Source organism: Accipiter gentilis, chromosome 1, assembly GCF_929443795.1.
Source record: "Accipiter gentilis chromosome 1, bAccGen1.1, whole genome shotgun sequence".
Lineage (NCBI taxonomy): Eukaryota > Metazoa > Chordata > Aves > Accipitriformes > Accipitridae > Astur > Astur gentilis.
Window position 1 is genome coordinate 5,704,831 of NC_064880.1, and position 27,076 is coordinate 5,731,906.

A 27,076-nucleotide genomic window follows, 5' to 3' on the forward strand; every position below is an offset into this window, starting at 1 on the left:
GACTCTCTCTCCACTGTTTAACGTTCACAAAGAACGTCACGTTTAGCTAAAACAGGGCAAATTTGAAAGTGTTTAAAAGGAAAGGCTTTTCTTAAGAGATGGCACTTTTCATTTCTCCAAGCCAAGAATTCTTGTGAAAAGAAAACACAACTGAACACAGGGATGTGATGAAAAAGTATTGTCCTGCCTGTGTACATTTCATATACATAGAAGGTTTTGAAAATAGAAAGTGCCTGGACAACAGCAGTTGGTGAAATGTGGAAAATATGTTGCTGAGGTATGTGCCTTGCAGAGTGACTTACGAGGTTTACAGTACAAGCATCCCTGCGGGTTCATTTTTCCCCCCTTTTCCTCCATGTTGCCAGTGTTCAGTTCATTTACCTCAAGATTTCTGGTGCAGAGTAAAAGGCAGTTTTCTTCTGCTGCTCTTTTTCCTCGCGTAGTTTTTGTTTCTTAGAACCTTTACCAATTCAAGAGGTCACAGTTTTTCCTTTCCCCATCCTGATGAATCCCAGAAAACGCCGTTATAGCCATTGTTGCTCAAAAAATCTAACTCTGGGCCTCTGGCTGCTGATGGGGTGTTTGTGTACTTTGTTGAAGAGATCCAACCCACCAGCAGAGAATTTGGAAGAAGCCAGACCTTCTTACCAGCAGGTATTGTTGCCAATCACAAGTTTTATTCCTGTCTCATGTTCCTTGTCTTTCCAGCATAGCAACAGTTCTAGGGCGAGTATTTTGAACCATGTAGCCTGACTGCTAACTTGTAATTTTTTTCTTTTTCTTTTTTTTTTTTTTTTTGCTAGAAACAAACTTCTTAGATCAGCTGCCCTGTGAAATGTTTAGCCCACTGGCCAGTAGGCACTGAGAATGGCATCATATTAGTGGAAAGATGACCAGGTAGTGAACCTTTTTTCTGCAGAACAAGACAGACAGCAGCAGCCGTTACCCACCATCTGGCTTATTCAAGTACTCTATTTTACTGTGTAATCAGCCTTTGTTTTGACACAGGAAGAAGAATAACAACACCCGGGTTGGTGAGTTCAGTGGGTTCGTAACATGGTTTCTATAGGTCCTTGATGGCATATAGAAAGCAGGTGAGGGGAGCTTCCTCTGAACGGTGTCATTTGAGCACTTTCAGTGAAACCGTGTGAGTCTGTGCTCTCTCTCCTAGAGGAAACGGTACCAGGCTGGTGCTTTCCAGTAATTTGAGGATATAAAAGCTCCCTTTTCAATAGCTGCAAGAGAAATGTGGGGAACTCAAAAAATGTGATAAAGTGGGAAAGGGTTAAGAGAGATGTCTCCTGATCACCTCTGTCCAATCTTTCTCACCGCCAGATGTGACAATTAAGTCCTATGTGTATCTTTGTCAGAAGCAGGAAGGTTTGGGGGGGGGGGGGGGGGGGGTTGCCTTTTGTGTGTTGGGAATGTAACCTAACTGTGTGGGATCAGAAGGAGGAGGATGGACTGTAGGATCCCTTGTGATCTTTTTGCTTTGCTGCATGACGCTTTGCAAAGTATTTTACTTATAAGTGTGCCTCAGTTTCCCCATGTGGTGGTAAAAAATTACTGGCTGGTAAATACAGAGATGTGACAGACAAGTTGAAGAGAAAGCCAACTTTGGGAACCGGGTTTCATGCTAGGTCCTGCAGCTTGCACAAAAACCCCAAACCCCATGAACTGCTGTGCCCTGGAGCAAGAGCCCCAGCCCCCGTTGCTGGCTGTGCTTTGGAGTGAGAGCACTGCAAGGCTGCAGCACACCACACAGCTGTAGCCACTGTCCCCTAACAGCCTGGACTGCACAGCTGTGTGAGGCGAACTGCCCTACCATCCTGGAGCAGCCTGTGTTGGTCAGTTAGCCAGCTTGCTCTGGCCTGCAGGTAGACATTTTAGATCTGGCCTTTGCTTACTGCAACTCAGGTTCTTCTGGCAAGTAAGTGCTTTTTAGTAACTATGTTCTCCTTGATTTTCTCTTCAATAGAGCGGGGGAACTGGCTGCATTTCCAGTAGCTACCTCACCCTGGTCTGGGGTTTGTTAGAAGGGTTGCCAGAAGGTCTATTCTGATGTATACTGGTGGAAGGAAGCATGGTATATGCTGGGCTGCTGCCTGGGGCAGGGAGGGAGCCTGTGGAAAAACCTACTCTGTGTCTACTCCATTGCTTACATTTGCAGTGTGTGCTAGAGAAATGGAGGCTGCCTTTGCTTTTCCTTTTGTGGGGCAGTACCATGCTTGGGGAAAACAAAGGCTAGACAGCAGGTCCAGAGTAGCTTTTTGTTGCAAATCTGTTGTGTTACGGTCTCCTTGCTTGACTAGCAGGTTGTGGAGGTGTGTTTCCCAAAGGTTTTGACAACAGGAAGCTTTGGAAAGTCCCTTCTGTGTGGTGGTGCTTTATGTTAAGCACAAACTGTACGTGGTGGTGACCCTGCACACCAAAAACTGATGTTCATCTTGAGCTGAGAGTCTTCCAGGCTGGACTTGACCTCTCATACCATTGGGTTGTATGCAAGTGCAAAGCGAGAGAGGGGCTTGGCCTCCAGGGATTGAAAACATAAATAAAGGGATGCTGGGAGGTGAAATATAGCAAATTATTTACCTAAGGGTACAGGAGAGAGCTTCTAGCTTTCTTCATTTTCTCTTTTATCATCTTATCCCCAGACTATGCTGCTTCCTCAGGAGTCAGCCTCTGTAGGCACTTTTAGACTGTGTCCACCTATTATGCTGATGAAAGGCTGGCTCTCACCACTATGTACGCTCTCAAAAAATGAAACAAAATAATGGAAATATACCTAAGGTGAATTTTGGTGTATCAGGGAAGAGGGAAAATGGAGAGCAGGGCCCAACTCCTCCACTTGCTGTGCAGCAGAAGCTCTGAACTGTGCACTTGTAGATTGAGGGGCTGGCATGGTCTCTCCCAGCTCAGGGAAAAAAACAATCCCATCCCCAAAAGGGAGCAAGCACTAACCTAATAAAGGCACCAGCTGGACGAAGGGAAAACCAGCTCTTTGGAAAAAAAAAAAAAAAAAAACCAACCTCCTTTCATTAGAAAAATAATATATTTCATCCAAATAAGGTAAAAATATTTGAAATGGGGCAGAAGTGAGCACTAGGCAGCATCTGTCAGGCCCTTTCTGAAAAGGGGAAGATTATTAAACTCAATTACAATTTATTTTTGTAAAGTGTCTTTCAGACTAAAAATCTCCCCAAATGCTTTGCAAGGACTGCTCAGGGGTTACTTACAATATGGAGCATCTTAGAACACCCCTGTTTTCCCACCAAGCCCTTCTTTTCTGCATCTGCTAAAGGATTTAACCCTTCAGGATTTTTTTTTTTCTTCTATATTTACGCAAATAATAAGAGATGTTTTACGATGCTGGCTGCAAGAACGTGCCTGAAGAGGGGTGGGGGGGGATTTGACATATTTTTTTCTGGTTTAGGTAAAATACTTGCTTTTCTTTACGACTGTGTCTCCTGAGTGAGAAGGTGATTGGCTGGATAGGGCTGATTCAGAGGAACTAGAAGTACAACTGGCTTATTTGTTGCCTCTTTTTGTGCCTGTCACTTTGCCAGCCTGCTTGTCTGTCTCTCAGTCACTTTGTCTGCTTGGCATGTCTGTTTTGTACAGCATCCCTTTTGTTGTTTTTTCAGTCTTCCATCATGTGTGCCTGTCTCCTAATGTCTAATGCTCTTTCCCTTTTCTTACACTTCAGAAACAGACTGCTTCCAACTTTATCCCTCTGCTTCTATAAGCTAGTACTGAGGCTTTATCTGTGTGGAGCTAGAGTAATACCTCTTTAAAATTAATTTCTTTAACTGATTTAATTAAACCAGAGCAAATTCTTGGGTGGACATTATTCCATCTCTTTGAACAGATTTGCTTTACTTAAACAGTTTCAACTGATACGTGCATGCACAAAAGACTGTGTGCTAAATTGCTGCAGCTTTCCTGTGTAGATGAAGTATTCTTTGCTTCCTGCCCTCTTACAGTATCAACAGTAGATTTCATCTCTTCATGCCTATTTGCCTTCTTACTTGTATGTGTTTTGTGTCTGTGCATTGCTGTACAGTAATATCAACGCTTCCACTGCAGCAGCCAGCAAGTTTTGGGTGTGAGATGGAGGTTGAGGCTCCCTCTTGCTTCACAGTCTCTTCTATTCCCCAGAATGAGCTGGGTGCAGCCTGGTGTTTCAACTGAAACTGAACATCACACTATTGCATCTGTTTCTTACCTTTTTTCCCCAAATCTAAAAAAACACTGGCAGAGTGTGCTAATTCATGTCAAATAGAGAAGTGTAGAGAAGCGTAGTGAATGCTCCTGGCAGTGGGTGTCCCCTCTGTAGTTCTGCAGAGGGGACGTGGAGGGGCTGCAGCTGTGTCAGCTGCAGGGAACCACCTCTGCACAGGTGGCTGTGTTAGCAGCCTTGGTGCAGGGCACAGGCAGGTAGATATGGTGCCACCACCAGCCACAGGCCAGAGCTGGTTCCCTTCCATCTTGTAGGCGCAAATGGCTCTAGCTGAGGCGTGACTTGCAGGGTTAGTGCCTGGTGGCTGAATGAACGAGCTTGCTTCCCCGTGAGGGGCTCTCTAACTTGCTTTGGCCACAGACCAAATGGGTTTGTTTTATCGTCTTTAATGTCTCGGACTGTAGAGCTCTGATGTTTAGGCAGAGCATGGCTGTGGCCTGGGATCACAGGAGGGTCCTAGGGGCTGCTGGTGACAGCAAGGGCTTGGGGCAAATGCTGTTGGTAGCTGGCTTCGCAGCAAGAGCACAAGGCAGCGCCCTGCCCTGTGGGAAGGGAAGGGGGCAGGGAAAGGCGCAGTCTGCCTGTCAGATAAATCTTTGTCTGTTTACTTAAATCCTCAGTGTTTCTTCATTTGTTTGTTTAAGAGTTTCCCTGCCAAAAAAGAGCAAAAGGAAGGAGGGAAGCTGCCTCTGTTGGCCACCCCTCCTCAGCCAGGATGGGTCTGGGGCACTTCAGGGGCAAGAGCAGGACTAAGGGACAGAGCACCCTGCCTCCCCCTGGGTAAGATGAAGGAATCTGCCTCTCGAGGGGCCGTGTTCCTATCTTCTGAGCAAATGCGTGGCCCTTGTAAGGGAAAATGCATGTTAGGGACTCCAGTGAGCCCACTTCTTGGCCCAGGGCTGGCATGAAGAACTCATCATCCCTTCTAACATCTACTGTACCTACAAATGCTGTAACAGTGCCTTTCTCCCCTCTGTGCCCTCACCTCTTTGGTAGAGACTGTTGCTTCCAGAGTTAGGTGTTGTCAGCTTTCAGGTACTGGTGAAGTTTGTTCAAGACAGCAGAGACCCAAAAAGTGGGGGTTTCCTCTCTGAATGCTGGATTTCCATGTAACAGTGTCTGCAGCAGATAAAAGCCTCTTGCCTATCCTTACCTTTTATAGGTACCCATAAAATATACCAGGTATTGTAAATATCACACATGCAATTCCTTCACATGCTAGTGCACGCTTTCACTGAAACTGGCATGCTTTCCTTCTCCCCACAAAAGTATTAGGCAAACCTGTATATTTTGCTGTAGCTATGCATGTGCAAGTCTTGTGTACAGATATATTCATGCATGCTCTCACTTTTTCCAAGTTTGGTGATATTAAACTAAGTTCTGCCTTGATTTGTAGAGAAAGACAGGAATTATTTATTTATTCGTGTGTGTGTGCGTGCATGCGCGTATGTGAAACGCCAAAAAAATTCCCAACAATCTACATGCTTTTTTTTGTTTGGAATAGGTACAAGCTGCTCATTGACTTTCAGAGAAGTCTTTAAAGTTCATGTTCCCCTTGAAGATGATGTGAGATTTTATTGTCCGGTTTGAAAGCTTGTCTTCTATGCAGATCGCATGCAGATTGAGGGGGGGCAGGGGGAGGATATTTGGTTATAGCTCCTCTCCTTCCCTTTTCCCAAGAGCTGCTTCTTTAAAAGGGCTTCCCATGGTCTTCAGAAAAGGCACCCATAGGTTTATGAACACAATTTTTTGCCTGTGTGCAACAGCCCAGAAGTGCAAATGCAAAACTCAGCTGTGACACAAGCAGTTGATGCAGTCTGTTGGTTCAGAAGGATTGTTGGTTCAGAACCTTACTTCTTGGAAATGGCTTGTGTAGAACTGTGAAGGAAATTTTGGAGGTCAAGTGAAGGTCTTAGCTTTAAACATTTGGTCCACACTCTCTTGTTCACTTCTGTGTCACAATACTTCTCTCCTCCTTTGTGTTATTATACCCACTGCCCAGTGAAAATATTTTTTCCAGGAAGTCTCAAAGCATTTGAGACTATCTATTAACTAGTTGTTATCTGGTAATGGCTGGTTTCTGTCTTAACTCCCATACCTGAGCAACATGGACAGTACAAAAAGCTGGCTCGATTAATTATTTTTTTTTTTTTCCATTGTGTGAATGTTTTTTCCCCTTTTGTGTCTGTGTTCCGTCAAAATTTCTACTTCTGGCCTCTTGTCCTGTTACAGGGAAGAGGATGTGTTAGAATAACTCTTGATAGTCTTCTAAGAGAGCTAGGAGTCTCCAGTCCTGCCACCCGATCAGAGGCATGCCCTATTTTCTCAACAGTAGGTTTTTCTAAAGCTGCAGCAGCACATGTATTGTTCCCCTTCCCCGCCCTATGGACTCCCGTGAAACTGGGCTCCTGTGGGTATCTCAGCCACACTTAGACCCAGGGACTTGGCCACTGCTCTTCTATGCTAAAATCTTGCTCAGTTCCAAATTTGATTCTCTAATCTGGAGGTATAAAGATGGGCTTATTTAACAGACCTATTTCCCTAGCAAGTCTCCGGCTCTTTTTTTAATGTCATTATGCCTTAGGAAGCCAGTGCTGAGCATTGGTCCTCGCAAGCTGTAAGTTATGCCCAGTATGTGTTGTGCGTCGTAACAGCTGCTTTTCCTCTGTACCAGTAAGCATCAGAATTCTGAATTTTCTTCTGTCTGGGTGTAGGAGGCATTGTGCTACTAGAGTAAATATCCTCCCAGAGTCAGACATGCTTTACTGCGTTCTGTACTCAGCTGAGCAAGCTATGAGGAGTATTTCGCTGGGCATGTGCACCAGCTCTGCACACCTGATGGTGTGGCTCAGGGATGACCGCTGGCTGCCCTACACCAACTGCTCTGCATTCTGGTCTTCACAGCTCCCTGTGAGATGGCTGCTTGACTAAAGGGGAGTTAAGTTTGGAGCTGATAAAAGCTTGGAAGAAAGATTCCTGCAAATTAAATGAATGCCTACCACAGTACAAAACCTGTTACTTGTAGGTCTGGGACATAAGGAGAGGTGTAACCCGAGGTATTATTTTCCTAGTAATATCTAAAAAATACCCTTGCTAGACTGTCTGTAAGAAGCACTTGGATGAATAGCGATGATCATCTTTCTGAGCCACCGTGATGGCTATTACCTTCATTTTTGGCCAACACTGATAATCTGCTCTCTTTATTTCTGTCCTTGTTGGCCCTTACGGCTCCAGCAAGGACAGGTCTCCATGTGCTAAGGCTGGACTAGGCATGTCTGGTTAATGACATCCAAAACCCAGGATGATTGGAAGCAGCAACAGAACCATCTGGTCTCCCATTTTGTGTCCTAGAATACCTTGAATGCTGCTTGTTTATGTTTGAGGCAATTGAAGTTTTTCTGCCTCTATTGGTTTAAAGTCTTGAATTGTTTGGAGAGGGGAGAGCAGTGCTCCTCTGTCTATGTTTGGGCTGATGACAACGGATACTCCCACTGTGGGTGCCTATGTTGGTGGGTGCTGCAGAAGACTTGGTAAGTGTGCTGAAAAGTGGATATCCAGTGTCTTATGTAGAACAGGCAGTGTAGTTTTTGTGGTTATGTGTGTAACTCTAGGGTCCTGCACTCACAAAAAAAATGCTGTTACAGGGGTACACTTGATGTAATCAAAGTATAATAGCAGCAGCAATGGTCCAGTTTTTGTCCTGATGTTAGAACAAGCAGCCTTGCTAGGTGTCTGCTGTTTTCCATGGCTCACCAACTGCAGGGGCTGGATGCAGAGCTGGAGATGCAGAGCTGCAGTGTCACCAGTTGCAAGGGTTTGGAATGAATGCAAATAGCGAGGCTTTGATTTGTTCAACCTGCAGCTTCTCCCATGACTTAGTCATGAAGTGCAGTCAGAGTTCCACAGAAAGGAGGCAAGTTCCAAGAAGCTTTCAAGCAGTGAGTTGTGTCATTCACATCCCCTGTCCCCCCCCGCCCCGGAAACAAAGTCATGTAAATATCCCATGTGCTGTGGGCAGAGCTCCAGAGAGAACAAACCTCTGTGCTCCAAGGTCGGATTAGGAGTGTGTTCAGATAATGACATCTGAAAACAGGATGGCTGGGAGCTGCAGCAGAGCAATGAGGGGGCTTTGAAAGGGAGAGGAGTCTAATCCTCTCTGTTAATAAGGAGGCAGCTGCTGCCAATGCATCAGGCTTGGCAAGCGCTGCTTCGCTGCTCCTGGGCTCTCTGACGGGTGGCAGAGAGGTGCAAAGACCCAGCTGCTTTGAGATGGTAGGGGAAGAGCCACACAGGAGGGATTTTCTGCTTTCCTTGGGTAAAACAAGAACTTTGACACTGCTCTTTCCCCCCATCCCCAACAGCACTTTGGCAGGATGGGCATCAGAGCAGTGCATCATGCCAGGCCAGTGTCTAGGAGCAGTTCATCTGACACTGCAGAGACTGTGACTGAGGCTGAGAGGGTGGATACGCAGACACCCTGATACCTGCCAGAACCAGTTGCATTTCCAGGGCACTCAAGCCTGGCCTTATCAGGAAGGCAGCTGGGTGTGTGCTGGTCTGTGTGCAGTCTCCATGCCTCACTGGTGAAAGAACAGCTTTGGGCAGGGTGGAGGGCGTGGGGGTCAACACAGAGGCAGCTCTTGTGCAGAGTTACGTCCTGCTCCATGTACCAATTCCCACAAGGACTGCTAGGATGCGTGCCTGTAAAGGTCTTCCACTGAGGGGCAAGTTGGTACCTGCCAGGTACACGAGAGCAATTGCTTTAGAGCACAGGAAGTGCTGTGAACACTTTTTTTTTTTCCCCAAAGTCGCTTGCTTGCTTGCTTCCTTGTAAAATGGCATCTACTGCCTGTCCCCATCTGCCTCGTTCAGAGCAAGGATGCTGGTGATGAAAGCCTGTTATAGACCCACCTCCGGTGTGGAAGTACCCAGGCCTGGGATAAGTCTTGGGTAGGAGAATGGTGGGGACAAGCTGTATTGAGCGTGCAGTGGTTTTATCTAATCTATTGTTCCTTTACAGTCAGCACTCATGACTGCTGGATCAGTTGTACCGAGGCAGTGTTGCATCACACTGTGGCTGTCAGGACACCCTCTTCCCTGAAAGACTTTCTCATCCCAGATGGCAGTTGCCGTACTTGGCAAGAGCATGGCACATACACCTTTCTGCAGCAGGAAAAAGTTATGGAGTGGCCAGGTAAGGAATGCTTTCTTTCAGATCTTTGATGCGTGGCATGCAGCTTTATGTTCTGTCAAAGTATATGGCTTCAACATTGCATTTTAGTGGAGATTAGTAGATTTATTAGCCGCCACCCCTTCTATGCAGACAGGATGCTTCATTCATGCTCCTTGTCTCTTTTGTTAGGGTGATAGCCAAAGATCTATTGATTTAGTGGACTTTGAATGTATTGTAAGGTTTCAAGTGGGTTACAGCAAGCACAGTTCCACCATGGATCCTAATCCACCACCCCGAGTTTGCAGGCCAACGTAGGAAAGGAGAAGTCAAAACGTGACCAGTCACGTCTCTAATTCCAGGTCCCAGTTTAGCAAATTGTGGAGATGTGAGCATGACTTCTATCAGGGGCACCAATGAGCGCTTCAAATAAATAAAACTACAGGGCTGCTTAAAAAGCTTGAGGCCAGAGTCCATGTAAAGAGAACTTTGGTTCCTATGGCACTTGCTTACCACCTTAATACTAGTGCTAAAACAATGGCTGTTAAAGCAGGTGCAGAGCCAGTACTAGGACTGCAGTGCTTTTAAAGACCTGAACTGCTCCAAGACTTGTTAGCTCTTAAAAAAATAAAACACCTCCTCAATCAAGAAGACAACTTGATCACTTAAAACTTTGGGGTTTTTTTTCCAGTTTTTATTGAGTGAAAATGTCAAACCTTGCATCAGTCATGCAAAAAAAAATCAAATAAATAAAACACATATATTAAATTTCTAATAGCACTAAATTCAAGTGGAAAAATATTCAGTTCTTAATAACGCAGGTGCTGAAGAGACCAGATTCAAGTAAATCAGAGCACACCATCCTGTTTAGGGTGTTTTTTTTTCACTTTCTGCATTTTTGTCTCAAAACCTATATATATATCTATATATCTATATATATGTATATACATATAGATATATACACACACACATATATATGTGCATACATATTATTTTTATATTTATATATATACACATACATATTTATAAAACATTAAAAAGAGCATTGGTGGTTCAAGCATTTATTTCCCCCCCTCCCCCACGGAAAGAAAAAAAAAACAACAACAAAACAAAAAAATTACACATTTAAAATTCAAAATGAGCTAGCAATGGCTTATAGTCCTAGTGTGCAATATGGATATTACAAAAGGCTAGAATCCTCCCTCTTTGTCTTTTTTTTTTATTTTTGTTTTTTAAAGTTGGTTTGTTTTTTGTTTTTTTTTTTTTGCTACATTGGAAAATTTTTTTTTTTTTTTTTTTTTCTTTACAAAATTCCTTCCACGCAGACTTTAATCCAGTTAAGTTTGTGGCTAGAATGAACAATCTAGTCAATAGTTTTTATTTCTTTTTTTTTGCTCTTCAGCAGTGAATGGTAGCAGAATCAGGAGGGTCCATCTCAAGGTTTATTTTGTTTGGTTTTTATCTCGTTTTGGACAGAACAGTTCCATTTCCTCTCTCCTCTTTCCCCCTCCTCATACCGTTAGTTGAATCTCCCTCTCTTTCTCTGGTCATTCTTTTAAGCACATATTTAAATAGTATTGTATTAACAGTCCTATTGATATGATAGCTTGAAGTGAAAAAAACACCTCGCTGTAATAGGGATCTTTGTGCCGTTGAGGCCTTTGTTCAGAAAAAGTACTTAAGCACGGGCTTAAACCTGTGCCCGTTCAGAAAGCATCTGCTTAAGAGTTTTGCTGAAGTAAAGCCTTAACATGGCAGAATAAAAAGGTGGGTTTAACTTTCTTGACTTTTTGTTGTTGTTGTTGCGAATAGAGACATAGTAAGAGATTTACAGAAACAAGACTTGGAGAAGGTTGAGTAAGATGCACTCTGGGGGTAGGGCCAGCCTGCTGGGTGGCCCTGTCTGGAAGGGCAGAGTGGCCACTGTCCTGTGAGGGTATCTGACCTTCTGGGGGGGGGTCAGGCCCTGCTCGGGTGTCACATTTAGCAGTAGCCTGTTGGGAAAGAAGTCTCATTCCCTGCGCCAGCTCCTGGAGAAGAGGTGATAAAAGTTTGGGAGAAAGGCTGAGATGTTAGGGAGAAGTAGGGTGCCTTGGGGGAGAAAATGGTGTGCATAGATAAACACAGGCCCTTCTGGCATGCTTAGCCACACAGAAGGACATGCAAAACAGGGCCTCGTTCCAGCGCAGATCCTCATGCAGTTGCACTGGCCGCACCTGCCTAAAGCTGCCTCCTGGGATGATGAATTACGTCCAACGCCAACCCAAGTGGGCCAGCGTTAGCAGAGCTACTGGTAGATCTTTTACCCCTTTTCTCCACACACTTCTGCTTTCTCCCACTGTTGTGCAGTGACTCAGTCAGTGGAGTCTGGTGAGATATGAAAGGGGAGAGGTAAAAACACTACATCATGGTGCAGGTTCCCAGCTCCTAACAGCAGGGAAATGGCCTGTCTATCCTTAATGGAGCCCCGTGCCTTGCCACTGAAACCAGACTCCCCCACCTCGCCTTCAGTGTTAACAATGCTCAGGGCAGGTTTCGTGTAAACCTTGCAGGATGTTGCATTGAAGGCAGTAGGCTCGATCCTGCTCCCACAAAAGTCACTGATATACATCACGTTGATTTCAGTGGTACAAAATAAACACATCGGTTTTGCAAGATGTGGCTTGTGTTACATCCAAGGATTCCTCTTGGAGCCCATCACCATACTATCTAAGTAGTTGAATATGGGAAAAATGTACAAGTACAGAACCTGCAGCAAATGCCATTAAAGTAAAATCTTTTTGCCCCATCCCATTTCTAGAAATTCCAGGGCCTCATTCCCTCACTCTGCCCCAGGAACATGAGCTTCATTATATTCAAGAATTGGGTTGTGCTAGAAAACACACAGTCAACGGCAGGGGATATACAAAACAAAAACAAACAAACAAACAAAAAAAACCCCTATAAAAATAAAAGCCACACAAATAGCTGATAGAGGAAAAGAACTCCAAAGAATTAAATAAACTACAAACTAGTAATAATAATATTTCATTTGTTTTGTTTTCATTTGTTTCATCTCTACAAAATTCAAGTTAGAATTCGGAATCGTGCAGCTCCGGTCAGTGCTAGGAGTGTGAAGTCAGCCTCAAACCGTAGCATTAAGGCCCCCCCCCCTCCCCTGCCACCCCCTACAAACAAACACTACATTGAAGGAGGAAGAGAAAAAAAAAAAAAAAAAAGAAAAAGAGAAAAAAAAATTGCACACAATTAACGGTATCTAAGGGCTATCCAGAAGGCAGGTGACCCCCTTCATCCCCCTGGCATTGGTGGCTTCTCTTTTGTTCTATATATAGTAATAACCTTTACAGGAAAAATACTGTACAACTTTTTTTTTTTTTTTTGCCTTTCCTTTTGAAACATTATCTGAACATTCTGTCCCCACATTTACACAGCTGAGCTGCTTGTTTATAAATCAGACCTGATCTGCACCAGTTCCTTAGGGAAATAAAGAAAAAAAAAAAAAGAGGAACCTAAACTTCTTGAGGCCTTTATCTGTTCAGGGTGAAAACAAATTATGGGGATCCCTTAGATCTAGCTGAAGTGCTCATGGAGTTGGGGGGGGAGGGGGTGCCTGCATGATGTTAGGGAAAAAAAAATTTTTCTTTTTAAAAAGGGACAAACTTTAGACACAAGGAACCTTTTGCTAGGCTGGTATACTTACAAACTGGCACTGAAATAACTACTATCAGAATTAATTTATATGGCTAGTCCTTCCGAAGCCCAGGTGTATGTAGACAAGCCCTCCCTCTCAGACTCAGGTGAGGCTCTGGGGTCAAACAGCTACTGTCTCACCTGTCAGAGTCCAGGACAGTATCCTGTAGTGTGTGTTCCCAGACTGGGATAGGAAAAGAGAGCAGGGAAGAACTTGTAACCAGGGGAAAGGCCAAGCTTCTGGAGGTGGCAGGTCTCAACACAATATAGTTGATTTGCTTATGCAGTGCCCAAGCTATTAGCCCTACTTGTCAAAATTTATCAGCATGGGCCCAGAAATGCATTAATTCTTAGCTGGACTACATCCTGGCCTCAGCTAGCATGTCCCCCCACCTTTGAGTTCTCTGTGCTGCATAGGTTGCAGCAGATTCATGTTTTGTAGCTGCAAAACCCATGACTGGGCCAATAGCTACACAGGTACTGCAGAACAGTGTTGTTCCCCCCTCCCCACCCCAGTGCTGAGCAAGAGAGACCCCCAGTCTGAGCAGGACATCACACAGTGGGATCCTGCATGTTTGCCTGCCTTCTCCTCCCTCTTCAGTGGTGCCTTCACCCTCTCCCAGATGTCACCAGAGCTCTACATCAGTCCATGCAGAAAGACAGACTTGCCCATCCCCAGTGAAAGGCTGGGGATGAGGGCTTGGGGACATACCTGTCATTGTACAACTGCTTGGGTCAGAGAGCAAGTAGTATTTTCAAGGCTGCTTTAATGGCTAGGACGCTCCTCTGTGAGCACGGTGCTCCCTGTGCTGCACCGCGGGACAGAGTGTCAGCTCACAACCTCCTGAGATGGGGATACTGAAGCACCACAAAAACGCCTCGCCCTCAACAGAGAGGAAGCACCTGGGGGTTGGGATGAGATGGAACTGGATGGGTGATTAACCCCAGTCCTCCAGTGTGACAGACCCTTTCACTGCCTGCTGTGTTCTTCCCGAGTTACTTCAGCTAAAACCCTACAGGCAGAACAGCAGGGATGAGGAGAGGTGTCCTACAGAGAAAGTGTAGACTGAGAAAGTTTCACAATATAAATAGCATTCAAAATTATTACCATTAATAGTAAAAAGGATCTGGAAGAACAGAGGAGTGTCCCATTCCCACCCCTGCTCATTCATTAATGCGTCCTCATTTATGTGACAATAAATACCCACTCCCACCCTTGCTGTCTGATGCCATTCATGTAATGCTGGAGAAAGAAGGGGGGAGGGGTGGAGAGAGAGAGAGCACGCATCCCTCACCCCCTCCTTCCCACTGGCAAAAGCTGAGCTAGTTGTCTTTGTGACACCAATTCCTTGAATTTTATATATGTGTGTGTGTGTGTACATTTATAGAGAGAAACACACACACAAATATATATTTCTAAAATTCATTACCTGTTGTTCCCACCCACCCCCCCCTCCAAGAAGTGGAGATTATTATTAATATCGTACAACTGAAAACATGGAAAAAAAAAAACCCAGAAAGAAAAATGGGGGGATAGAGCCCCACCCATAACAAAGGGTCCCCAGATGGGCACAGGCCCCACGCACCATGCAGGGAGCAAGAGAAAGCAGCTGGTACCCTCAAGGTTCATGTCCATATAAAAGGGTGTTTTTTTGCTGCATCCTGCCCCCATGGTCTGTGATCTGCAGAATGAAGTGATGCAGCACCAGTCCTGCTGCGAACCTGTCTCTCTTATGGGGCCTGTGGAGGAGCATGGGTTTCCTTCCTCTCTCTCTCTCTCATATGTGTGTGTGGCACGGAGTTTGTTTTTCACTTGCCATCCCAATCTTTGTTCTTGCCTCACATGGGGTCCTCTTAGTAATTCTGTGTTAAGAGCAAAACCAAATTACTGCCGCTGTTGCCTCTAAGATTAAGGAGAAGCTGCTGGAGCAACAGTAGAGGCTGGGGCAGCAGCTGGAGCAGGAGTTGGGGCTGGACTAAGGGCTGGCTCGCCCTGTGGCCTGGAAGCATCGCCATGGTCTGTGGAAGAAGCAGCCTCCTCTGGTTCTCCATCTTCTTTAGTGGCCAGGCCCTCAGGGTCAGGCAGCGATTCTTCAGAATCCGTGTTCAAGTCTTCCTCTTCATCATCCTCCTCATCGTCATCATCATCATCCTCCTCTTCGTCATCCTCTTCTTCTTCATTCATCTCTTCCTCATCATCCTCTTCATCCTCTTGGGAAGAGTCATCCTCGTCCTCCACATCACCAGAGCCAGATGCCACCGCCCCCCTCTCCTGAGGCGCGGTCCCAGCTCTGCTCGGTGATGGACCTTCAGTGACTTCTGACTGCTTCTTGCTGAGGTCCAGGGAATCATTGAGGCCTACACCAGCCGCATTCTGCAGGAAGAAGAGGGAGCTGTTGTTGTCAGTGCTGAGGTTGAGGGAACTGTCCAGGTTGATGGAAGAGTTCTGGATGTCATACTCGAGAGTGGAGTGGGCAAGGCCCTCGGGGCCAGGAGAGATGGCAGGAAGCTCCCCTCGCTCCTGCTTCTCATGTTTGCGCTTGTGCGAGTCCATCTGTGACATGCCCACCACTGTGTGTTTACAGCCAGGGTAGGTGCAATGGAAGTGGGAGCACTTGAGTTTGTACTTGCAGTCAGGCACCTCGCAGTCCACGCTTGAGCTGAACTGGCAGAAGCCAGCAGCACTGATGACGTCCTGCTTGCCGTGGTGCTTACGGTGGGCTGTCACCTTAGTGCTGTCAGTGCAGCGGAAGCCACAACGCAGACAGTGGAAGTGTGTGCTATTGCCAGAGAACTGACAGTCTGGGAAGTTGCAACTCAGTGAAGACTTGAAGCGTTTGAAATCATCCAATACCAGGTTGTCAACACGATCGTGATGCTGGGCGTGCTTATACATGTGGGTACGGCCACAGAACTTGTAGCCACAATTCTCCCGCGTGCAGTGGTAGTGGGTAACCTTGAGAGAGAATTGGCAGCTGGAGTCCTTGCAGTCCTCGTAGAGGTCATAGCGCCGAAATCCCTCCAGCATCATCCCTTCATCCAGCATCTTGCGTGAGGATGCGGTCTTGCGGCGCTTGCCAAACGGGGACATGTCCTCAATAATCCAGAAACGCTTTTTGGCCCCTGAGGCAGTTGGCATAGTGATGGTATTCCCTGAGGAGAAAAAGCAAAGAGTGGTATTGCTGACAGCCAGGTCTCTCTTCATCTCCTAACAACCCAGGCAAGCTCTGTATTTGCCAAGACACAATGCTGCAACTGTTCCCACCCAGCAGCTCATCCCTCAAGTTCTAAGTAAGCCTGAACTCTGGGATCGTGGGCTGGCTGATGGCTGCTAGACATCACTTCCTCAATTTTCAGCTTATCCTACCTTGCCTCTAATTGCTGCACTGGTATATACTTGATATTGTCCAAATGCTAACTGTTGCTTCTCTGTTTTGCTACTCTCACCATTTCTCCTGCTGCTTAGTTAATCTCTAGTCCTGTTGTCCTCAAATCAGACTTTAATACCAGAGGAGCTGGCTTGTTCCAATCCAAGGACTGAGGTGTGTTACTGTAGTTCACTGGGGTTGAAGTGGTATAAGAGTTTAAGCATGCTAAAAACTGGTATGTGTGTACTGTTTACCCCTGTCCAGGCTCTTGTAATAGAGTACAATTGCCAAAGACAGGCAGGAAGTGAAGGAAGATCCCATGCGTGATTAAAACTGCGAGGGGGGGAATTTATAGAAACAGGATGGACTTTGGCCAGGAGACTGCAACATCCCTCACTGTAATGAGCCTACATATTACGATGAGTGCACTTAGAAAGACAGATGGACAGATGTTCAATGGGGCTAATTCTCATCATCACTAGCCAGTGGACTCTGAGAGAAAATACCAGTTCTACAGCTTTCCCTTGGGTCTCAAAAATCACATGATGCCCCTAGTAAATAAAGAGCCCTCATCTATCTTCCACTTTCCTTCACAGGGCCAGCATAAGTGGCTAGTGCTCACATCCCCTAGGATCAAGCTGACATCAAGGACTCGACCTCATTATATCTATTAACTTTTTTTTCTTCTCTGCTTGCTATTTCCAGAATCAAACCACAATCTCCAGTATCAACATGCAATACAGACAAGGTTGGAGGCAAGAATTTCTCACCAGGTGCAGAACTGTGAGTGTAATTGGAAATTATAGCTTGCAACTGAAACATACTACTTTTTTTTTTTTTTTTTCCTCTCTTCGTGCTGAAACTGCCATCCTCTTAAAAAGAGGCATGATTTGTGACATGCAGTGCCTGGGGCCTGAGAATCCAGAGCAGCTTGCATCCTTGTCTAGGAGACTGAAGAAACAGTCATCTATTTGACTGTTGTAGAATTATTTTTTTTTTCTGGCTGATAAGCAGGTATTAAAAGTGATGAATGCTGGTTTTGCCATATCTGGCCCTTCCAGTGACAACCCTTTGAGAGAAGGTGGCGATCATTGAAGGAAGCCTCCAAAAGTTTAACTGGCACTGTATTGAAAGGTACAAGTCAATGGGAATGGTAGCAGCAACCTCATCTCCTGCATCGTTCGCATGGTCAGGCTATACAGATTGCAGGATAAGCAAAGAACAAAAGACATTTCCACATCCATTCGTTACTTGGTACTTTTGCTCAGACTGCAAATAAGGACGCCAGCTTGGGGCATCCATGGCAAGACCATCTTAGTGATGTGTAGCTGGTGGAAACTGCATGTTAAGGCTAATTTAACCAGCTACCAGTGAAAGAATAACTTTCTGTCACTGTAGATTTTAAATTAGCAAGCTCTTAGCTATAAAACCTGTGACCAATTAACTCTCTGCTCCCCCCCCCAACATCTGGTATTGTAAAATCTAGTTCTCTGCTTCCAGGCAACTAGTAAGTGCATCGTTGCCTGGACAAATCACTGCTATCCAGATCAACTCCTTCTTTTAAAAAAATTTACAGCCAAACTATCAAGTCTTTTATCATTAGTATGAATGCTCATCTCATCTGCCTTCAGACAGGAACATGGGATAAGCCATCTTAAGGGAAAGACTCTGGATGGGAGATCTGGGAAATAAGTAGAATTTAAATTTTACCTCTTTTAAACTCAATGTATCTGTCCAGCTTTTACAACAGTTCAAACAGATGTGCTTAAAACCTTAGTTAAACCAATTCTGTTTTCTCATACAGGCAAAGATTCAGAGCAAGGGCATGAAAAAGAGAGGTCATACCTGGTACACTCTCCTCCTTTAGCCACTAAACAACATCCAGTCCCTAGCACCCAACTGAAGATTAAAAGCCTTAACAGATGTAATCCCAAGCAAATCTCAATGGTAAGTGCGTGCCATAAGCTTGTCTTCTTTTCAACTACCAATAATCTAAACAGGCAGGAAACTACACAAAGGTAAAAAGAAACTGAACTTAAAAATATATAATTAGAGGAAAGCACAGCACAAGGTTAAGATGTTTCTGGTTGCATGCAACTCAGTTAAAAAAAAAAAAGGGGGCAAAAACACAGTTTCTTGTGAATTTTGTTCATTGGAACGCACTCCTCTGGACAGGGCAAGGATCCTTCTGCCAAGTCCCATGAGAAAAACTTGTGAACTTCCAAGTGGAGTTGGTTTTCCAGCCATACTCCCAACCATTTACCTTGGATTTGTGCTTTACTAAAACTGGCAGGAAGAATAACTGGGACATTTGTAGGCTGCCAGAATCCTCTTCATTGTGAACTTTAAGCACAAATATGCCCTTAATTAACTAGAAAAGAGCTGGGAAAAGAAGCCAAAACTGAGACACACCCTAAAAACCATTCCCAGCTGGAATGAGAATCCCCAGCCTGAGACATCTCTGATCTTAGTCACACATGGGAAACAGGGCAGCTTAAAACTAAAAATCTAGATGTATTTTCTGCAGCTGTTAAGAGCAGATATAAATAACAGTGAGTGTGAGAAACAGCCTGAGCTGTCTGATGATGTCATCATAGTGACACTGACTGCACTTCACTGTTACTTATGCTGGGGAAAGCAACTCTGAATTTTATGGCTTCATATTTGAATAGGAAGGAGTGAAGCTTTACAAGATCAACAAAAATATGGGAACTGGGTACATTGTCAGACATTCACCTGCTGAGATGTGTACAGCAGACTATGGTAGGCACTGGGCTGGGTGGCCTGGAAGATCTAAACAAGAATTCCAAGTCCCATTAATGCTACATGAGCAAAAGTTTGCTTTGTGGCCACCTTGCTGTTATCAAGAGGCTGAAAGTGCATTTTAACTATGGATTTTGTTAAGATTTTTCTCATAGTTTGGAATTGGTGGAAATTGCTCTCAGGTATCCAAATGTCTCTCAATGATTTGCTGTGGTTTTGGTTACCCTTCTTGGCTGTGGTTACTGTGTCAGCAGACAAAAGGAGTAGGCCCTTGGCTAAAAGTTAAATAAGACACAGTGTGACGTATGCTTTTTTACTGACCCAAAGGTGCAGAGAAAAAAATGTGGGCAGGGTGAGTGGGGAAGGAGATGGGCACAGGACACTAAGAGAAAAAAGCAAAGAAGTGTTACCTGCTGCATCCTGAACTAAGGGAACGTCACTTTTTACTGGAGTTGGAGTGGCAATGATGGGCGAAAACCCAGTGGTGCTGGCGGCAGGCATGACAATGCCTCTGCTGGATCCAAGAGTGGCACTGAGCAGAGAGTATGAGAGACAAGATGGAGAGAAAAGATAGGGGAGGGTGGGAAGGGGAGACCTAAGTAGGGCTTGTGAGAAAGATGGAGGCAGAGATGGTGGTTGAGGTTGTGGTGCATTGTGGGTAGCATCATCGGCAGCAGCAGTAGCAGTAGAAGGAACCAGGCAGCCTGGAGAATGTGGAGAGAAAAAAAGCAGAAAAAAAGGAAAAAAACAAAACAAAACAACAAAACCAAAGCAAAACAAACAAAAAAAAATTAAAAAAAAAAGAAAAAAAAAGAACTGAAATGAGAACCCAAGAGCAGAAGCAATATGATGAAAATGGAAAATACATTCACAAATGTATGAAACAGAACTGTAACAGAGAAGAAACAGAAGGTGAGGAACTGACAGCATCAGGAAGAGGAATGGTTGTCTCTGCAGAAGGTAAGGTGGCTTTAGTGGCATGGGGGAAGAGCCACAGGCTTTCACACAGAATTCCTGTTTGGTCCTTGTTCATCTGTATGGTGCCAGCTTGTACCAACTACTAGCTGTAAGGGTGGTCTTACACTTTGGGAAGGTGGAGTTTCTCACTCCCTGGATAGCAGTGGGGGACCACTTCCTAGGAAGTGTGACTTGGGCCAGACAGCATAATGACAAAGGAGAGAGAGAGTGCCAGGAACCCCTGTCCCACCAGAACTCTTTGGAGGAGATTTAATGTCATGGGGCAACCACTGTCTTGACCCAGCAGCATTCATACAACATATGGTTAGATGTGCTATATGATAACCTTCATTAACTGGCGTGGGAAAGAAAAGTAGGAAAATGGGTATGAAATTAAAGCAAATTCAATGAGTTACCCTAGCTAGAATGTTAACACTTAACCCTGGGAAGGACAGCTAAGAGATCCTTGGATCACCACTAATGATAACAGAATTCATAAAAGATATCTGACTACTGAAAAGATAACCCTGTAATACAGGGCAGTGTGAGATGGCTACACATTATCCTGGCAAACAGGAAACAACGGCAGAAACTTAATTCCAAAAAGAGGGGATGATGGAGGTTTCCTCTGTGCAACACTGCACAAAGTGGAACAAGAGTTTTTGCATGAGGAAGGGAGCTCAGTGAGCTGCCTTTATATGTTGCTTTCTGAAGATGTGGTAGGTTTTTTTCCCCTGTGTATATAGTATTTGCTATTGTACAGTCTTTCTGTACCTCAACAGTATAGGAAAGTGCCTGACTTCAGATGCTGCACAAGGAAATACAAAAAGATATCGGGGAAATGCCAAGTAGTGAAGAGGCTCACAGCTTTCTTTTTTTCCTTTTTTTTTTTTTTTTTTTTAAATCAGTTACTAAAATAGATCCAACTTCAAGACACAATAAAAACCTCTCTTCAGGGGACAAAAAAAAGATACGCTGTTAGTTCATGGATGCTTGAGGTGTACATTTTGATGGATCTCCTCTCAAATGATGGAGGGAGCTAGGTTAGTACAAGGCGCTATTGTGAAGCTGGTACAGTTTATATTTTAAGGTGCAACTGTCCTTTGGCCTCTCTTCATGAGTTTATCTCCCAAGAAAGCAGGCAACTGATGATCCATTTCACCCCACAACCCCCTGCTTCTCTCTTACCTGCTGATGTACTTTCATTGCCCACTGGAGTGCTGGAGCAGCTGCGGTCCATATTGGAAGATTCAGAGGAGATACCCCCAGGGCTACAGCCAGTGTAATCCATGTACTCATCTGTTTCAGTGTCCATCATGCTTGGGGGTCCCTGAAAGGAAGCTGGGGTTCCTGATGAGGCTGGGCTGGGTGCCATGCTGCCAACCTGGGGCAGATTTTCATTTCTTGGAGTGTGGCCAATAACCTGCAGCAAGAAAACAGGACGGGGACTTTCACACCAAAAGCAAGATGCCAAGACCAAAACCATCTGTCTGCACGTTTATTTCTCTCTGTCACAGTTCATGAGGGATAGCTGGAACATGCTCGTGAGTGGAACCCATGGCACCGTGGCTAGGAGCGTGAATCTTCCTTCACTGGGAGCTCAGAGCATTAAACTTGGCACATGTATCCTGGTATGTGAATTGTGATGCGCTCAGAGGCTGGGAGTGTTAATCTTGGCACCAGTATCCTGGTGTGTGGATCCTGATGCATTCAAAAACAGGAGGTGTTAATCTTGGCATTACTACCTTACTGTGTAGGTCCTGCTGCATTCAGAGACTGGAAATATGACTACTGACATGACTGTCCTAGTGCCTGCATGCTGAGACATTGCAACAGGGGAACACAGACTGAAACCAGTGACGTATGTGTATGCTGTGTTCACATGAAGCTGTTGTGGCCTGACATGGCATGGTCTTCTCTGGATAGTTACGTGGGTAGGTACCAAGAAGCAATGTATATCCAAACATACCACTAAGGCATAGGAAAAACTGGAGGTAGTACATTTAAATGCAGAAAGGCAGTGGCAGTACAGCAATCTGATTAGCTTTGCCACATGCCCTGATTTGTGGTTTCATCCTTGTTTTGTTGTTTGCTGGACTGCTCCATGGCCTAAGCACAGCAACAGAGTAAGGCTACCACTATGCTCCCAGGATTGCTCAGGCCGTGATTACTACTTCTCCACTGCTGAACTGACACAGAATTGCCAGTGAAAGGAGATGGAGGTCAAAACTAGCACTCTCTGCCCAGCATGTACTAGAATTCTTCAGGCTAGACTCAGCATGTACTAGAAGAGCACTGAAGACAAATCTATTTGTTAAATCTCTCCTAAGTTTGATTCTTGTACCTAAGCTTTTAGCTTGTACCTAAGCTCAAGAACAAAAGATACCACAACAGTAACACCAGTTCCTTGGCATCTGTGAACTCTTGTGGAATGAAAGGGGGGGGGTTCCATCTTGCTTCTACAGATGCCCCCTTTTATGTTTCATATACTAGAAGATGTCCTTAGGGTCAGATCAGTCACAGGCATTTAAGTAAAGCTAGCTTGTTTCATCTCCCAAGTCAATGGAAGTTAAAGCAACTAAGCATTGGAACAAGCAGGAGGTTGCAGGACTGCTGCCATTCTGAGCAGCAGCTCAGTGCTGCAGTTGAAACTCTTCGATTTATTCATGAAACAGACAAACCTAATCTGCCAGTTGCTCTCAGTTACATGTTAGAAAAGAAGGCACTGCATCGCTCTGCTACTTCCTGAGAGAGGACAAGGAGTGCCCCAAACTAACTGCCAATCAATAAGGGGAAGAGAAATTTTGAGACTGGTATTTCTCCCATCCTAAGTGGAAGCAGCAAATAATTCTTATGTGCAACAGGAAATGTCTGCTTTAACCAGCACGTTCAATTCTTCCACATCCTAAGCACTTTAATTTTAATAAGCCAATTGGTTTATATTGAAATAGCAGGGAAGGAGTGCAAGTTGTAAACATGAGTATAAAATACTAAGTGTTAACCTTCTCCATTTTTTTCCTCCATAATTCGCAAGGAAAAGCTGTTTACACTAAGTAATGTTTTGATGTCTATGTTTCATCATCTTTCCTCGTATTATAGAAGTCCAACCAGGTAAAGCTACCTTGGGTGAACTCTTATATCCCAGTTGCATCCCCCAATGCAGACATATATCCTTAAGAGTTTGGGTACAAGTGTCTTGGTGCTAAAGCAGTTCTGCACCAAGCAACCAAAAGGACCAACACTACATGCAGATCTACAATTTAACCAGTGAGTCACCTGAGTAGGAACACGATCGAAGTTCTTTCCCAGCATCCTTCTCATGTGCTTTCTGGCATGGGATGTCATTTGGTGCTTGAGCAGGAAGGAGAACTGGCAGCCCTCTCGAATGCAGTGGAAGTGGCTGTTCACCTGGTTGTATTTGCAACCTACAGACACAAAACCATTGTATGTAGTACGTGAAAGGTACCAAGAGGGAAAGAGACTGTACAGAAGATGATCCGGAGATGGGACAAGGCTGCTGCTGCTACGTGGATTTCTGGTGGATTGAAGATTATCAGTGGTCATGGGCTCTTCAGGAACAGTCCTGAATGAAAAACATGATCTTTTGCCTGCTGAGCAACTGCAAGAGAGGATTACAGTGTACATAGATTTAAGAAGTGAGCCTGAGCTGCAGACTAGTCCCATCCCTTCTCGTTTTGTTATAAAGAAAGGAACATTACCATTGCATCTAGTAGTGCCTAATGCTCTCCAGTCTTAGCTAGTGCCTTTTCCTTTACAAAGAGAACAAAACCAAGACGTGTAACTGTATTATAGAAGTTACAATCAAAAATACACACTCAGATTAGAAATGAAAAGTTCTTCTCTTTTTTCCTCTAACTGTTCTCTCAGAAAAGCAGTCTCTTAAAAGCTCTAGCTCTGGACAGCATATGCTCTCTGGTCAGATAGAAATGAGCCAGGAAGTGTTTATTGCCACTCCAAATTTGTTGTGTAATAGAGGCAGCTACTAAACAACAAGCAATTTATATGGGTTCTGGCATACAGCACTTGACACTTTTTGCTCCTTGTGGATAGTGCCATGCATGCCAGGAGTTTGTGTATCTCATTAACAGACAATCCTAAACAAACAGCTATGTTCTATAGCTGATAAATAATGGCTTGTTAAAGTTAAAACACAGATATATCAATAATCAGGTTCTGTCTGTTCACCATCATCCCTTGGCCATACCCTTATATACATAGAGGTGCAGATCTACAGAGAGGCTCAGTTTTACTCATCTATCATCTATATACCCATCCACCTTTACTTAAATATTTACGTATTTTTCATCTCTCTCTCTTCTTCCCCACCTATACACACATGTATATATTTATACACGTACAAACATACATATTAAAAAAAATAAATATCTATTGTGTGTGTTCAGAAACATTCACAGCCCTTAACCTGCGCAGGCCAGTGCTTTCTGCACCTGCTATATAGACATACACAATGTAAAAAGCATACAGATGTAGAGAGAAGTAGACATGCATTTACATGTTGGTATACCCATATACACCTACGCAAACACATCCAGCTACACCATGCCATCGTGCTGTCTGTATCTACATAGGCAAATGCAGAGTGCTAACTAAACATATGTTTATTGCATGGCAAGCCCAACCTATAGGCATATGTACATACTGCTGGATGCATGTACCCCATCACTCCCAAAAATAAACACTGCTGACACATGCACAGCCTGTAGATGCCTCACTGCCAAACAGCTCCTGAATTACCCACAGCCCATCTTTAGCTCACAGATAGCGTTTTATGTGCATGCCAAGTTTATGTTTGTTTAGGTTTTGCACTCCCCCACAGCCCCACCTCATTTGCCCTCCCCATCACATTGTGCTGTTCTTTGGGATGGAGAACAAACAGTGCTGGCAGGACTGAAACAGTATCAGCAAAGGGCAGGTGAAGGCTCGCCTGTTGCTAGGGCATCCGAGTAGGCTGGGTGTCATGTATCATTGTCCTGCTTTGTCTGGCCCCTGCTATCACCTGAAACACCTAAAGTTGAGTAAATAACAGCAACTGCTAAATCTCCTGACATGTGTAAATGAGACCTAGGTAAGTACTGGCTGTGGCGTGTTGACACTCATTACCCTGGTTACCACAAACAAGCTACCATTTGCGTATAAATTCTTGATGTATTCACAGCTGAAAAGTTTGGTTCTGGTTAGTGGGGCTGTTTCCCTGCAGTGTGAGAGAACAGCACCTGGAAGTGTTATTCTAAACCCTGTTTTTGTTTCAGCCTTTGTTCCAACCAGGAGTGATAGGGAAGACTGGGTCCATGATACTGTTAGGCCAAAACGCAACTAGAAGGGTTAAGTGACTCCCAGGCAGTTCAGGCTAGAGTTCTGCTGGAGCGATCTTTAGGGATTCCCCCCGGTTCAGAGCCCTGGATTTCAGCTCTAGATATCTCCCTGGGAATGCATTCTACTGTCTGTTGTTGTGCTTTTGTTTTACCAGCTTTACACTAGAGGCACTTAGATTTAATAACTACTCCAGTGCTGCTAATAGTTTTGGCAAGTGGGCAAGCCACAGTCTGAGGCTGTGCCACATCTCAGGTGTTTCCTTAGGCCGTATACAGCACTGTATTCCCTGCTGCTCATGAGTGGCTGCGGAGAATGGTTTTGGAAGAGAAGGGAGTAGTTTACTGAATGCTCTTCTCCGTAACTCTATCACCAGTTATTTGCCCTTTGGCTTTCAATATGCCACACTGGCAACGGCTAAAGACTTTCATACAAGGCACTCCTCAGAACAGGCATTTCCCCTATGCTTTTTTTTACTCCTTAAGAGCACCCTTAAACTCCACCCAACACAAGTAGTAGGCCCAAAAGACTACCAAGTACACACACACACACACACACAAACAAAAACCCCAAACACAAAAAAGGCCTTGACAATTAGATAAAAAGGAGAAACAAAGGGGAAGCTGTATCTCCAGACAAATACATATATATATATATCTCTATGTATATATCTATCTATATATCTGTCTGCATGCGTGTGTGTGTGTATATATATATATATATAAAAAATCCTCTATATTACAGTATCTATCCATTTAACTTGGGTCTGTTTGGGAAAACATGCTTCAGTTCAAGCAGATCAGGAACTGCTTTCTGGTTTGTTCCATTTCTTGTTTAGTGATTTAATGACCAAATAAATCTTAAGCATAACTCACAGGCTCTAACTCATGGCATTCTTAGCCTGGACATGGGACAGACCACATGAGAAAGGTGACAAGGGAAGGAGAAGAAAACTCACCTAGTCTGCCACACTCTTCTCGCTTGGTAAAATACTTGAAGCCATTGGCTGCCCTTCTCTCTGCCTTCTCATGTTTTTTCACATGCCAGGGCAGCTTGGTGGTGATGTTAGTCACAAAGTAGCAGCCAGGACGAAGACAGTGGTAATGCCCTCGCATCCTGAATTCACAGTGCTAGAGAGGAACAAACAGGCAGGTTGCTTTAAGCGTATCTAAAACAAATGCACCCTCATGTGCCCACTACTAATGCTGTCCCTCTGAGACATGAGAGAGGCCTGACCTGGTACTCTAGATCACATCCATTTTATCTTCCACAAGCTGCAATGCAACCTTGTTCCCTGTTGTGTACTTTATATTGCTGTCATGGATTCTGTATTGCACTATTCTATGTTGAAATAGCCCAAACCTAACTAACTCGTGGCTTTCCCTGGTATTCTTCATAGATTTTTATTTTATTTTGTCTTGTGTCTCTTACATCATTCTAGTTGCCTTGTCCACTTCACCCAAGTCAAAGAAACATAAAAGCACTGTGATTTTCAATCTGATGGAAACCGAACCTTTTGCTAGACCATGTAATTAA

The 27,076-nt window shown here is 44.5% G+C and overlaps 1 protein-coding gene across 6 annotated transcripts in view; it reads right to left on the reverse strand.

Annotated features, from left to right (window-relative positions):
• Nucleotides 1-14,570: 14,570 nt before the first annotated feature.
• CASZ1 (castor zinc finger 1) overlaps nucleotides 14,571-27,076 on the reverse strand; it is a 208,432-nt gene continuing 195,926 nt past the window's right edge. For 4 of the 6 annotated variants that reach the window (XM_049804962.1, XM_049804952.1, XM_049804942.1 and 1 more), the window contains 5 exons: nucleotides 26,499-26,670; nucleotides 23,465-23,613; nucleotides 21,377-21,611; nucleotides 19,642-19,935; nucleotides 14,571-16,253 (listed from right to left, as the gene is read on the reverse strand). In XM_049804962.1, the coding sequence (XP_049660919.1) occupies nucleotides 15,010-16,253; nucleotides 19,642-19,935; nucleotides 21,377-21,611; nucleotides 23,465-23,613; nucleotides 26,499-26,670 (2,094 nt within the window). In that variant the 3' untranslated portion in view covers nucleotides 14,571-15,009. The remainder of the gene's footprint in view (nucleotides 16,254-19,641; nucleotides 19,936-21,376; nucleotides 21,612-23,464; nucleotides 23,614-26,498; nucleotides 26,671-27,076) is intronic. The other 2 variants (XM_049804979.1, XM_049804969.1) reach the window with 1 other exon arrangement.